This window comes from Anguilla rostrata, chromosome 11, assembly GCF_018555375.3.
Source record: "Anguilla rostrata isolate EN2019 chromosome 11, ASM1855537v3, whole genome shotgun sequence".
Lineage (NCBI taxonomy): Eukaryota > Metazoa > Chordata > Actinopteri > Anguilliformes > Anguillidae > Anguilla > Anguilla rostrata.
Genome location: NC_057943.1, coordinates 12,478,683 through 12,494,245, shown reverse-complemented (window position 1 = coordinate 12,494,245; position 15,563 = coordinate 12,478,683). Strand labels below are relative to the sequence as shown.

The 15,563-nt window shown below is 42.4% G+C and overlaps 1 protein-coding gene across 2 annotated transcripts in view; it reads right to left on the bottom strand.

Annotated features, from left to right (window-relative positions):
- The window catches only part of LOC135233953 (immunoglobulin superfamily member 21-like), a 177,691-nt gene that overhangs the window by 5,202 nt on the left and 156,926 nt on the right, over nucleotides 1–15,563 (bottom strand). The window contains exons 6-8 of one of the 2 annotated variants that reach the window (XM_064297960.1): nucleotides 12,109–12,592; nucleotides 5,491–5,591; nucleotides 3,105–3,297 (exon numbers count right to left, since the gene is read on the bottom strand). In XM_064297960.1, coding sequence (XP_064154030.1) covers nucleotides 3,105–3,297; nucleotides 5,491–5,591; nucleotides 12,109–12,592 — 778 coding nt within the window. The remainder of the gene's footprint in view (nucleotides 1–3,104; nucleotides 3,298–5,490; nucleotides 5,592–12,108; nucleotides 12,593–15,563) is intronic. The other variant, XM_064297962.1, reaches the window with a different exon arrangement.

Sequence of the window (15,563 nt, the reverse complement as noted above, 5' to 3'; positions counted from 1 at the left end):
ACAAAGCTCGTTTTCATTGATTTATTTCATTGTGGCTGTGGAAAAAAAAATAAAAAAAATAAATTCTCATTCACCTAAATAGAAAAATCTGGCATTTCAAATGTTTGGATTCCTTTACTCTTTGGACATAAGACTATAGCCTTATGCATTCTGCTGGCCACCACTGAATTATATTCAAATCGTATAAATCAAGTCAAAAACATTTTCATTAATTTTATTTACAGGGTTGAAAAAAATAATAATTCTATTTAATCTGCCCAGAAACATCTCACACAGAAGTTTTACATTTTTTAAAAACTTTTTGGATAAAAGACTATAGGCATACATATTTTGCCCAGTGAAAAACTTTTTTTTCTTTCTAGTAAATACCAGAAAACTCATTTTCGTTGATTTATCTCATTGTGGCTGTGAAGAAAATTAGATTTTTCATTCACCTGCATAGAAAATTTGACATCTAAAATTAAAGACTAACACTTGCAACTACCCTAATCCTACTTCAGCTCTAACACTTTCAGATGTATAGGTAAGCAGCTGCATCCCTAGTCTGGTGAGAATGACAGAACATAGTGCTGAAGTAATTTGTAAACTGGATAAAAGTACTTTATTTCACATATTGGTAGTGCAGCTTTTTCACGATTTCTAAGTTCCTCTAAAAAGGTATGCAGCATACTTGCTTCTTCCTAAAATGTCTTCATGATGCAGTAAATTACTTTATTTGTGTTAAACTCTGATTTCTGATTGTACAATGAAAGAAAATATTGTTTGCCTTGTGAGGATGAGTGTGTTCATGAGTTCATAATTATAGTCTATAATTTGTAATGGTAGTTTTCCACGTAAACACAATATATTTCCTTCCTGAAAACTGTTCCTAATAAAGAAAATCGTTTGAAATGTTTTGGAAAAGAGTAACATAAGACTAAGCATTGCATGAAAAAAAGCAAAACGTACACACAATTTGGAAAAATCACCTTTCTTTTTGTACATGAAATTGCTTTGGCTCGTTGGGTTCATAGCAATTGAGAAAGACTGTAAGATTGATGAGAAACAATCTTAATGTAACCAATGCAATGAAATATACACAATGACATATGTTTAAATTCAGTTAGCAAATGTATTTCACTTAAAAAACATTGACACATAAGGTGGAAAATTCTGTGTGGAGTGTGGAGCAAATTTGTTTTCCATCAGAAGCAGCATCTTGTGAGGCTGATCAAGTCTATGCCAAACGAGGCAGGAGTTATGATTGCTTAAACAATGCAAATTCAAATGATGATTTTATAGTGCCATCAAGAGACCAGTTCCAAAAATCACTAACTGTCTATTAGGATCGAGCCTCAGTATGCCAAGTTACGAATCACCCAGGTGGTTCGACCAAAATTGAGAAAAGAGGAAAATGGGAAATCATTACAAAATGGCTGCAAATTCAGGATGACAGCAAAACATAAATGTGCCACTGAGGCATTTGATCAGTACATATTAAATAATAATAATAATAATAATAATAATAATAATAATAATAATAATGATAATGATGATGGTGATTATTATTATTATTATTATTATTTAATATGGAGTTCATTGGCATCACCATGTATTTTGAAAGGGGCCAAGACCTTAGACCTCAAAATTCATCATGTGTCCAGTAGCACCACCAGTTGTCCAATCTGAACTATATATTAGCTGAGACAAACAGGCCTACCAAGTTTGGTATACCTCCAGTGTAACAATTATAAACTTTCAGAGGTCAAGGTGAGGGGAAAAAGTAAGAACAAAAACCCAAACAAAAACAATAGGGTTCCAGAACCTGCAGTGATTGCCCTCCCACCCCCTACCCCCCCCCCACCTCCCCACCGCCCACCCCCCCCTTCCCAGTAAAACAAAGAGACACCGCTTGGAAAAAACAAAACAGTAGCTCTTAGACATTTTAATACACTTGTTAAAACACATTTCCACCTTCCGTGCTGGTAAGAATCCTAACAGTATCTTGAAGCATCTTGCTAGTTTTCTAAGAGAAAAAAAACGACAAAAAAAAAGTAATAGGAAGAGAAAGGTTACCGTACAGTATCCAATCAATTATATGAGGCCTGTTGTGCTTTACTGCAATAGAAGAAAGTGGTTTATAAGCCAGCACTGAAGGAGAGCGACAGCAGACAATGTGCAGGAGATGAGAGTAGCATAACAAGTGTTTAAAACACTTCAGTGATTTCAATAACTCCTCGTAAAAGATGTAGGATTAGTGTGGGCGAAATGAACCTCAACGATTCCACTAAACCTTGGGAGTTCAATATAAGGTGGCAAAAAAATCTCTGCTGTCCCTTTGTGATTGCAATTAAAAAACCATTGGGATTTCTCTCCTGCCTGGCCACAATGTGAAACCATGCAGTGTGTTTATTTGGTTGCTACACGTAAAGCACTTGCAAGTACACTTACATACAAGTAAATTTAATACTCCAATATATTGCTGCTTTTTATTCATTTGATTCTTATTTGACTGCAGTAAAAAGTTGAAACCATTTGCCATTAACCCCCATAATAAAAAAGCCTTGCATCAATCAATTTCATTTAGCTTCAAAACCTTTTCTTGTGTAAATGAACACAATAAACATACAGCAGTCTGTAGGAGAATTAAACATTTTCTTACAGAGATTAAATTGATATGTTTGGCATCGAAAGAGGGATGCATTCAAGGAAAAGCACATGCCTACTGCTGTGTTTTGCTGCCAGCGGTCTGTGTTTTATTTGTTTTAATGCACTCCCATAAAATAAAAAATTGTTCTGGCCACTCTAAAGATAAATATAATACGTAAGTACCTACTTCCTCCTTCAGAGCAGCCCTTTTTGCTGTGTGATGAATTTTTAGGTTGTAATTTAATGCAACCCTATCTCTTATTAATCACACAGTTAGTAAGAATTAATTATTCATCACATAGATTCTATTTAATTAATTCCTGCTCCATTCTGGAAGAAAGTGCTGCTCGCAGGAGGGAGGGTCCTGTGCACATCAGTCACAACGCAAACCCGCGTAATTACAGCCGAACTCAGCTTCCTGTCCACTCCTGCGCCTCGGGGCGCCAGGCAACCCGCGGGACGACGCAGACACTCACCGAAGACGATGAGCCGCGTGTGGGTGTCCGTGGAGCCCAGGGGATTCTGGGCCGTGCAGCGGTACATGGACCCGTTGAGCTCGGCGGGCACGCGATCCAGAACCAGCTCGCTCCCGTCCTTCTCCGCGCTCCCGTCCAGGAGGCGACCCCCGACCCGGGTCCAGGTGAACAGAGGTTCAGGAAAAACTTCATTCTAGAGGAAGCGGGGGGCAGGGAAACACCATCAGTGTGTGGCGAGGCAGTGGAGGTATTGGTGGGGTGGGGCCCAGTCATGGTGGGAGGTACTGGGGGAAAGTTCAGGATTATTACTCAGCTCCCATCTTTTAAACCGCTGCCTGTGTATCACTTAACTGGAAGCAGAAAATGACTTTCATTATGCACAGGACAGACACTCTTTTCCTTTCACCCATAAACCTGAAACTACCTTAATGCCCTTTATATTTCCTGCATGTGGTACATTTTAACTTTTTCATAGATCAAAACTTATTTTGCTTTTAAAAAAAAAAAAAATCTATAGAATTATTTATTCCTATAGATTTCTATAGAACTCTATAAGAATAAACTGCAGTGACAGAAATCCAGTCCACTCCTACCATATAAAATACAGGATCGAGTAATAGTTCACACTTAAAAGGATTCCTTCTGTATCTGTTGTTAGGAATATATAGCTGGTTTATTCTAATTAGGAATATGTAAAATAAACAAACAAAACCGTTTTCTCAAAAATAACAGCACATCAAGCACACAGTCAATGCAAGAAAAACACATAAGATGTGCAAGTGCAACATACAATAACATCTCTGAGGTTAACTTGTTTTTAGCACAGTTTCTTGTAACAGTTCTTAGCAGCACACGTTGTTATGATCAAATATTATTCACAGGCAACACTAAAAATAAGAAATAAGAAATAATGAGTCCATCATATCTGGGGCAAAGAATGTCGCTATATATAAGTTTATGCTTAGTGCGGATCCAGGAATCCAGTTCAATTAAATTTATTTATTTATTTATTTTTTTCATAGACAATTTTACAGACACTGTCACAAAGATGCTTTAGAGACACAGGGAATTAGACTCAGTACCCCCCAACCCCCCGACCCCCCGACCCCCACAAATTCAACAAGTGAGGTAAAAAGAACTCCCCAGTAGGAAGAAGAAACTTAATCTATAATATCTGTTTCTCAGGTGTTGGAAAGGTCAAAGATTCTGGACAGTGTAGGTCCCTCAATACCTGTGTGAACTGTCAGCCACCATGTTTCTGAATTTGCACTATAATGTGACAGGTGACAATCAAGCCATATAAATCTAGCAATACTGTATATATTCCAGTGAAAATGATCTAAAGAGATACGTTAAAAAAGCATATTACAAAAGCGGGGCTTTCAAGCTGAAGAAAGACGAAGAGAAAAGGACGTTACTATACTGTCTTTGTCAATGAAAATAAAACAATGCACAAGCTAGTGTACATGCCTCTACAGTACACACATCTGAAAACATGGGGTCCTGATCCAGTAAGGGCTACCAGAGACTCATTTCATTTTATTTTGTTTAATGGTGTGTTTTTTTTCTGGTAAACTGCTTTTTGGCTATGAATGCAGCCATGCTAATAGGATTCACATTACAGTGAAGGCTGTTTGTCCCTGTGAGAGACCTGAAAGAGCACCAGGGGAGTGTTATGGGTACTCTGACTGATCTGCCACTCCTCTCCCCAGGCATAAAGATTTCATTTCTTTAACGACCAAAACAAAGAAAGAAAGTCTGTCACTCCCCTCTGTGCTTCATCTTACACGGATTGAAGGGGAGGGACCCCATAATTTTTGTTCTGTACCGTCAATGTTCTGCTAGGATTAGACTTATTCTTTCTCCCCCTGACTGGTTTCACCTGGAGCCACTGCCAAGTCATACAGTCAATGGGGTCACAAAGGCCGAGGCTTTCTCTCTGGAGCTGACGCTAACACAAAAAAGAAATTAAAACCCCCTGCTTGAATTCTAGCCGCAGACAGAGCGTGTGACTCCCAGCCAGTTGACAGCAAACGGCTGAGGGCAAACAAAGTGATACTTGTGCAGTCAATAGCAAGACGCACTCCGCAGGTAAAGGAGATTCACTCATCCCGATACACAGTTCAGCCGCTCGAGGCAGGTAAGAGGAGACCGAACACTCAGGGACGCTCTCAGTGGGCTTCTCCAGGAATCAAACACACTCGTACCGTGAGACTGTTGAAAGTATCCCCTGGGGTTTTTCCACTGTGTTTCGGCGCTGAGCGAATGGTCACTTTTCGGTCAGCGCACGTGGGTGACGAGACTGACCGCACATACCCTGCATCTCCCTGTGTCCCAAACTGAACCCAGTCCCCCCTGTTTTCAGAACAATCCCACATGCACTTACCCCGGCTGATCCTACCTGGAAGCCTTGGACGGCGATGCGGACTGTGTCCCCTACCTTCGCCCTGGTGGGGGTCATTGAGAGCCTAGGGCCCCTGGGAGCCGCTGTTGGGGGGGGGTGGGGTGTGGGGGGTGGGACAGAGGAGAGGATAAAACCAAATTAAACTTGGCCTGGCAGTATGACAGGGAGTTGCTGTTATGACCTGTTAGAATCCTGTGCGAGCCACAACTCATGTGCAGCCAAGCCATATACTGAAGATTAACCTGAATGCTTCCATAAAATATCCTGTTTCATTGCAATCCTGTGTGAGCAGCAACCATACCAGCGGCCATGCCACACTATCCCTTTCTCAGGCTGAATCTATGCAGGGAGATGGGAGATCTCCTGGGAAAGCAAAGTTGCTGCTGGGAGAAGTGCTGCTAGCCCAGTAGGGGGCACTCTTCCCTCTGGACCAACAAGAAAATCCACTCGCTCAGCACAATGATGAGGGTGCTGTGCTGCAGAAGGTATCCTTCAGATGTGCCATTAAACCAAGGCCCTGACTCACTGCAGTCATTAAATATACAGTGCCATTTTTCAAAAGAGAAGGGGTGTTAACCCCAATGTTACGGTCAAATTCTATGAAAACTGGCTGTCTATATCTGGCCACTTAATCACCTCCTAAACTGACTGGCTACACAACACAACACATCCCAGGCCAGGCCATCACTGCAAAAGAGAACTGAGTTCTCAGATGGCCTACGTGGTTAAATTTTAATTAAAAATGAAGTGCAGGAAAGTCATATACTTACAGTAACCAAAATATCAGTACATATCCTGCTTCATTCATGGACAATATGTAAAATATACTCTGTCATTTGGCCTGAATTCCAAAGTATTGCCCTTGACAATTCAATTGTGATACCTGGCATTGTTTCTATTTCCACACTAGCTCCCCGGTAGGGTAGAAGCCACAAAGAATTGCACCGAGCTACACCATCGTGCATTAGAGAAACTGTTTGGTGATAGAGGCTGCAGCGAGAAGATTATAGCTGGTATTGTAAAAAAAAAAAATGCTGCAATAACCACCTGTGTCAGGCATGAAATAGCGTCCGCCAAGCGCCAACCACTGCAAAATGACAGAGGGCACGGGAGCGAGATCTATTTCGCTGCTGAACACATTTGCCATCAGTTAAGGTTTGGATTTCAGGATCCAGAATTGTCCTTTAATCCAGTGACAGGAGTCAGTGTATTCCCCCAGAGAAACAAGGAACTACATTAGACAGATACTCATTACGGGAAGAAACAGCCGAGCGCGGCGAAGCCGTGATAAGGAACGATCTGAGAATTAATTCCCCCGCCTGGCGCGTGCGCCTCTTCCCAGATGGGTTTAATTTGGTCCCTGGGTCAAACGCTGCGAGCAGGGAAATGATCGTATCCTATTTCTCAGGGAGAGGGTATCTGTGCCACTGAGTGTTAAATGTAAAACATTTTTTTAGTTGTTTCCCTTGAGAAAAAAGCGGAGATAGCGATGAAGACTGCACGCTCTGAATGCCGCCGCTCCTCGGGCGGGGTCCTCCAGGCGCGTCCGTGCCGGGGACGGCTCTTTGGAGGATCGCCCCGGTTCCGCCGGGGCTGAGACCGTGTCCTCCTCGACGGAGCTGTTCTTCACGGCCGTTAGAGCGAGAACGCGGAGTGTGTGAGCAGCGTGCAGCCGGCATGCGATCCCAGAGGACGGACGAGAATAGAACCGGCTCGGATCGCACAGGGCTTCCTTTGTGAATAGCCTCTCCGTGCTGAGAAAAGCGCACGCTAAGCGCACACTGCGGTGTTGTGTAATTACATTAAATCAGCCGAGGTACCCAAGAGTTGGCACAATGCATTACGGGCATAACAGATAACTCCTTTTCTAAGTTTGCACGAGCTACAATTACAAATCACGAGAATCCTTTTTGCTACACAATACGCTTGATAAGGGCTGGAGCTCAAACCTGCTTTCTGAAAAACCCATGTTTAACACGTCTCTCAAATGGCCAATGGTCAACTCCATCGGAAAGCACTTAATTGAAGTGGTGAGTTCTTAGACGTAGCGATTTCGCTTGTTTGCCTGCTATCTCATTGGCTGATTGTTACATTTCTTACATTGGTTACTATTTGCCAACTTGTCTCACAGAACATCCATGCAAAAAATTCCTGTTGTGCCCTGCTACTGCTCTAGATTACTATTGTAAGGCAGTTCAGACATTGAAACTTATTTCAGGGGTGTGTTGGGGGGGGGGGGGAGATCGGAGGAGGGGAAAGGAGGGGAGGATTAAGGTAGGGGGGATGTCTGATGCTGCAGCAAATTTAAAACCTTCAGACATGAATCAATAAATGCAGTCCTCCCCAGACGAGGTGTAAAACTGAAGTAGGACTGATAGCAGTGTGGGTGGAGGGGGTGTCTGGCTGGTCTGATTCTGATGGTGGGTGTGGGGGTGAGAGAGGGGTGTGTGAGACCATCTTCATCGAGGTACAAACATCACCTGTCAGGATCATGGTGGATGGGCTAAGCTGTTTTTATTTTCTGATACTTTCCAACCACGTCTGTGTAACACTCCCATCCCCCACAGGTACGGGTAGAAGACAGATGGATGGATGGGCGGACAGGAGGAGGAGGGAGCAGATACTGGCAAGTCGACGAGAAGTTTGAGGCGTCTTAATATGCTCCTATTTCTCTTTTTCATCAAACTACTATTGTTAGGGAGTCTGGCTAGTTGACAGAAAATTCACTGATCCCAGCACATTAAATTAAACAGAATGCTTTTTACTATACTGTACGTGATGAATCAAGTCAGAATGGATATGGTGTATGTGTGTATGTGTGTGTGTGTGTGTGTGTGTGTGTGTGTGTGTGTGTGTGTGTGTGTGTGTGTGCGTGTGCGTGTGCGTGTGCGTGTGTGTGTGTGTGCATGCATGTACCTGACTGCACATATGTCTGTGCATTTGTGAACGTGTGTTTGTTGCATGGGTTCTGGCAGAACTGAGGTTTAATTATAAAGCTATTTAAAATTCATGAATCCCTAACACAGAGTTTGCTTTCTAAAAGGAGTGGCTGGGTATTAGGCACTGTGGCATAGCATTAGCCTCTGCACGTTTCACCAACTGTATGCCATTTGTATAACAAGCCAAGCGGCGCTCATGAATATTCATCACCTGTAACTACAAAACTACAACACTGGCCCGTTGTCAAACTGTCCCTGTGGCTCATGCTGCAATAATAAATCGATTAAAGATTAAGCACTTTACGCATTACTTCTTTCAATATCCCGACTCTCCATATAAATGGACCAATGGAAAACTAGTTTAAGCTAAAAGTTACTAGCATATGTTCAAAATAACCCCTTTTAGGCTGGGTGTATTCAATATAATTGAAAAGTTTAGCTTTTTAAATGCATTAGCTGCAAAAAAGCCAGTGATCTCCTTTGTATATGTATTACCTCAGGTGGTTAATACATGAAAGTTATCACTATTGTAAAATACATATTTAAAAAATATATTCCCTGGGAACATTAAATGAGCAGTGCACCCAAATTAATCCCTAACAGAAGCAAGGATTCTGCAAACACTCTCTTGAATTTACACAACTTAGTGCTTATGATCAATGACATTTTTAACCAGCAACAATAAAACCTGTCTTATTAATATTAGAGTATTGTCACACAGAAAAACTATATTTGTGCATTATTGGTTCACCCACTTGATAGAGGTGCTAAAGCATTAAAATGCATTTAAAAAACAAATCTATACCGATACTCTTACAATCACAGTTGTAAGAGAAAACTCTATTTAAGCTGAAGGCAATAAACATGCCAAACTAAGACTAGGAATGACCTTCCAAATCGATCTATTCCAAAACATGGGAGCATTCTGAATACCTGTCCTGAACACACAATAATTGCCTTAAATGTACACCAGTAAAAATTGTATGGATTACTGACAATTTTATAAGAAATGCTTACACTAAGTAAAATTCACATCAAACTAATTTAAAGGGTTAAAATATCTAAAGATTCACATACTGACCCAGGTCTGATAATGAAAACAAGTAAAAATACTAGCATCAAAGATATGCCAAAATATCTATAAAGATATATTGTTGTGTTTGAGTTGAAATGGAAGATTAATAATCATATAAATACTACTGTTTGCACAGTTTGGAGAAATGCACTGAAAAGCATCCTCCAAAAAGAATTAGGAAACGTAAATGTGATGCTTGATGTATAACAATGTACATGTCTGACCTAAATGAAGGTTCGATGTTCCTGCTCAGAATAAATGCATGCAGGAACACTGTCCTGAGATAGCGATGCTAAAGAAGTACAGCTCGGTAATGTCTTTTCTCAGCCAGAATGGCCCACACCAGCTGATGTGGAAAGGGGGCATTATGCCAGCTAAGCTGAGGATGATTAGGTGGCTGGACTGAGAGAGGCAGGGTGGGAATTTAGCCAGAGCATTAGGCCTTTGCAGGGCCATGAGATCTGTAATTACCACAGTGTACCTCAGTTTAACATCTCGTCTGAGAGATGGCTCCTCCTGCCGAACAGTGTCCCTCTCACTGTGACACTGGGACACTGCTTTTCTGCTTTGTCCTGAGAGAAGACTACACCCCCGCCGGCCTACCAAGCTTCCGCCATCACACAGGGAGAAGTCACAGGATGGAATGACTGCGGAGTTTTCGCTTGCTTCGGGGAGGGTAATTATTTTAACCTTGGATTAATTTCATTTACCTCATGACGGTCCCTGCTATCAAATTTTGTTTTGTCTGGCGGTCCGCAGCTCCACTTGTGTGAACCCCTGTCATTCTTTCCACGAGGGGTCGCGGCTGACCCACGCTACATTTTTTAAACAATTTACATTTAAATGAGCTTCCACTAAAATGCCATGCACGTTTGCGGTTTGTTTGGAAAGCACAAGTCTTATCGGGGTGCTCTGCATTTCAAGGCAGAAAAAAATGGAAAAAAAGAAGAACAGTCTGCTTTTCTGAAGAGCGCGGCTAATGACAAATTAGCAAGCTCTGTCGGAGCGATACAGTCTCAAAGAGACAGCAAGGGAGTTTTCAGGTCCAGCGACAAATCAGGCTGGCTGCAATATAAAACAGCATCTCACCTCCATTCAGCTAATCCCGCACTCTGGGCTCAACAGCATGCTAATTTATTTGCCGTTTGCCTTTGTTGTATACTTCCCCATCTCTGTATGAAAGCACATGACAAAACAAAGCTAAACTCTGTGAGCCCGCAAGGCGGCTCCATGACAGTCTGACAAATTGCCTTGTCTGTTATGCCTGTATGTTGGTGCTCTCATCAGGGACAACCTGGGTGCAGACAGACGGAACACTTTCTCCAGGATTCAATCAAAACCACAAAGTCATCGTAAGAGCAAGAGCTACTCCATTTTTAAAAATCCATATCGCCAGAGTGATCTGGTACTGTACCAAAAAAAAAAAAAACCCTCTTACTCTTAAAATAGATCGGAGGGTTTGACAGGATCCAGGGGTTCGCTTCACTGTATTCACCAGCAGGATTAATCTGGGAGGATTGGAACCTGAATGTAATTGTCCTTAAATCTGAGTGAATTGCAAGTGTTTCTAATTTTGGACCTTAAAAATTTTGGTTTGAAACATTGTAATTAAAAAGTTGATTGATTTTATTTTACGAAATAGGGTTGAGTAAATAATAATTCCTTTTTTAAAGTATTTATTTTATTATTTCCTCTGATCTACCAGACAATATGACATCCATCTCAGCAGGGGAACCATTTCCCAGGATCCCATGAGGCTAACAGTTTAACATCATTTGCCCTCACAAACTCTCAATTTACCCATCATCCTTAGCGTCTTAGACACTACTGCTGCCCTTTCAAATGTTATGTGATAAAACTACAGACTGCTAAAATCTCTCAGACATAGCACAGTGCTTTGTCTGTGTTGCAAAAATATATTTAATGGCATATTTAATTACTACACACGCCACACAAAGGTTATGTGGTTATGGAATTAGGAAAGAGGCACAGAAATGAATGGGTCTGACTGCTTCCGAGTGTTTCTGCTTCTGCGTCAAAAGAGGGCAACAGTAAGCCCTTCACCCGAAACGATAATTACTATGCACTCTTTTCATTTTAGCTGCTTAATTCAGGTTGACTTTTCCAATAACTTGTTCAAGTTAACTTGCTCTATGAATTCCGCAATTTGCATTCCATCCCGGACCCTGCTCATTGGCAACAATGATTACGCATCACACACAATCAATGTTGTACCGAGTATCTGTCGAGTATTGGCAAGAGGCGTGGCTTTATTATCCCAGGCCATGGGGCAGGGGGGGGGGCACTGCCAGCAGAACTCCTGACAAGTTGTTAATGGGACTGAGGTGGGGGAGACAAGTTTTGGAAGGAGGTTTAGGGATGGGGGTGGAGACAACAACGCACGATAAATTTGGATCTTCCAGTGAGAGGGGCATCGCTGCACTGTGGGACAGATGGGTGCATTTGATGAACAGTTGGGTCAGAAGAGGGAGGGTGTGGCTGCGTTTGACGGACAGACATGCGAGAGGACGGAGGACGTGGCCACGTTCCACTCAGAGACCCGTCAAGGGGAGAAGACTGACTCACCCAGCGTGACCTCGGCCTGCATGGGCATGGACAGGGCAGGGTGCTTGACCTCGCAGCTGAACAGGGCGTCGTTGTCTAGCTGGGGGTTGAGGGTCCAGGTGAGCATGGCCCGTACCTCGGACGTCCCGTTCTTCAGCGGGACCAGCGTGTTGTGGAAGTAGTAGAGCGGGTCGCTGCTCTGCACCCAGCGGGGGAACTCGCGGCTCACCACCGTCTCCGGGATGGCCTCGGTGGCGGGGCTGGGCTCCGGCCCCGGGGCGCGGCCGTGGGAGGGGCTCTCCGTGTGCAGCCGCCCCGGCTTGCCGTCCGCGTCCAGGAGGGAGAGAGACTTGCGCAGTTTGGTGTCGTCCAGGTCCCGGCTGATCAATGGCCTGGGGCCCCTGACTCCGGCGAAACCCCTGCCCTCGCCCCCGCCCCCGCCCCCGCCCTCGCTCTCGGTGTACGGTATTACTTCGATCACCTCCCCGTCCCGTTTGAAGTACACCTGAAAAACAAGGGATAAGGGGGAAGAGAGAGGAGAAAGAGAAACTGAGAGGGTGAAAACAGAAAGAAAAGAAGAGAAATGATAAAAGAGAGAGACGGAGAGTTTGAGGCAGAGACAAATATGCGTCTCACATACCCTTCAGTTATTTTTCATTTAAAAATCACAGCACAATTGCGCCACAGCAGTTGGTTCTTAATCGTCTGATGCTAATTTATTCATATCTTTAGCCCACTCAAGTTTAACCCTTAGCTTGTTTACTGTATGAAAAGTCTTTGGACATTTTTTATTCAATTTTCACAGAGATCACAGCTTCATTAGGTTTCACGGTACATTAAGCTCAGCGTTTACAACTTTAATTTTCCAGAGAGCGAGCCTTGTGGATTATCCAAACATATGTGGATTCCAGACCCCCTCCAGGGGGGAAAATTCTTCTCTCCGTAAATACCGAAATGACTGCATATAAGTGGAATTTACACCCATTTCCCCTTAAGGGAATCTTGTTTCAATAATAAGAGAATCGCAGTTATGGATGCCGGGGTCGTAACACACCAGTGGTCTAATGACATCTGGAGTCGAGCGAACAGAACCCCGCAATGCTTCAGGACTGTGTGACTCAGTCTTTAACTTCCCCTTAAACGGACTGGAACAGGGAGATAATGACTAAGACAAACACAGAAGTGCACGACCCTGCTGCAGGACTTCAGTTGCTGTGCCACCATGTACGCCTAATCTTGTGTTATTTTAGAGACACGCTCCGGCTTGTTAGAGGTTTGTTTAGTCTATTCTCACGAAAACACTGACCTGAATTCTATTCAACATTTCTCCTTAACTTTGATTAACAATTAAAAGGAAGATTTTCTTTCCTACACAAAAAAAACATGATTTCCCCCGAACTGAGTTTTCAAAGACAGAGCTTGAAGCATTGATTGAATACGGGCTCTAGGACTGAAATCATTCTAAAGGGATGTATGAAGTCATATCGGACATTCCTTGAAGGCAGTGAGATCACCTCAGAATTGTCCAAAGAAACTGATATTTCCATTACTATGCAATCAACTTTTCAACAATCTGCATTGATTTCTTAACCTGAAAATACAAAGAAGAGATCAACAGCTAGGTGTAACTCAGGGAAGCACTACTGACCCTGTGCTACCTTGCTCTCTACTGCTCCACACTAAAACTTTGATATACATTTTATCGATGTATAAAATAGAACAAACCTTCACAAATGATTTCTCACAGGACGTCAAGCCCACAAAAAGAATTTGATATATTAACACCATAAACAGCGCAAATCATCATTTTGTTCCCCCACTTATTACTACAGTAGACAGGAGCAGTAGCCTTGCGCTACTGTCAGTCCGCAGTCAGTGCCTGTCTGTAGGAACACAGACAGGATTTATACACGGTAGTGTCAAGCTTCTTTGCAGGTCAGTTATATAAATGTCATGGGTAGTAGGGATACCCTTCCCTGCAGCAAATCCACTCATACCTAACATGCTGGAATGAGGAGTTAAATGTAAGGACGAACATGAGGCTCGAAATCCTCTTCTGTGCCAATTTCACATAGCTGCCATGGGACACAACGATTCATCGAGAATTGCCCACACTGTCTAGGAAACCTCTTTCTGTGCTCACAATGTGCTTGTTAAACCATGCATCCCTGTGTACTAATTTTGCAGCCCTCCATGGTTTTGAATGAGAAATAATCATTAGGACATACAGTACATTAAAAGGTCACGCAAGTCACGAGAGTGGTCCTTTCATGTAGTATCTCCTTCTAACCAGAAGGTGGAGCTCTAGATCCTTTTTGATGCCTGGTCATCACCTTACACAAGGTGAATGGCACCTGGTTTGATGATGTGCCTATGTGCATTACTTAAATTCTTTAGTCTACTGCTCCCCAAGGTTAAGTGCTGTTATTTCATTCACGTGTTGAACCTTTTCTGAAGAAGTGTGGAGCCCAAGGTCAAGGTCCCATTCAAGAAATATGAATTCTCCTACGATTGTCACACATCAGTTAAAATACAATCCTCAGATACCCTTCCTAAACTAACTGATTCACTTTCTTACAAAGTCACAAGGTTACATTTCTAAAAAAATTCAAATCAATAGCTTCCTTTTTTCACGGTAGCCTACAGACCTTGGTGAAAGTTAAACAAGCAGAGCTTTGCTGGTCTAATCACATTCAAGACTTTGCACAGAGTAAATGGTCTACACAAATCAGACATGCCCTCCTAAAAAATAATAATAAATAAAATACTAAAAAATGTTATTAATATTGAAAAAACAAAACAAAATTTAAAATTCTTTGCATTTAACAGTACATGCAGTGGCCTAGTGAAAATATATATTGTTTAAAAAGTCAGTAAGAATTTGAAAATGACCCCATAAAAAGACCAGAGAAGACCACACTCCCAGTAAATGGCAGTATCAATAATTCATAACGTTGTATATTCATACTGCTTGTTTCATGCAACTGGGCAACACTTAACCACCCAGCAGTCCATCCTTTTTTAAAAACTTAACTTCAGCATGCACACAACCCATCCTTTGGGAAGAAGTTTGACAGTCACGTCAGAAGCAATGAACAAGGCGGTAATTGAATATCCATTTTTGCAGGAGGGACATCATTTCCTTTTATTGGCTTTATTATCATTTGCGGCACGGCGTCTTATTGCTAATGGGTAATCACATTATTCAGGACAGGACATTCTTCCTTCTCAGACACAGAATGGACTGCTGAACCCAATTATATTTTTTTCCTCCTCCTTCAAGAAATTACGCTTTTGCTAGAAATGGCTTCTGAGCAAAACCCTTTACTTTTACTGTATCAATCAGAGGTTTAGCCAGAGTGTTTCAGAGTCACATCCTCATTGGACGTTCCAAAGAGGGCGCCTGGGCCAGAATTGAAATGGCAGAAGTACAAAGTGAATTAAAAGCAAAGTGCAGTCTAACTTGCATCAAAATG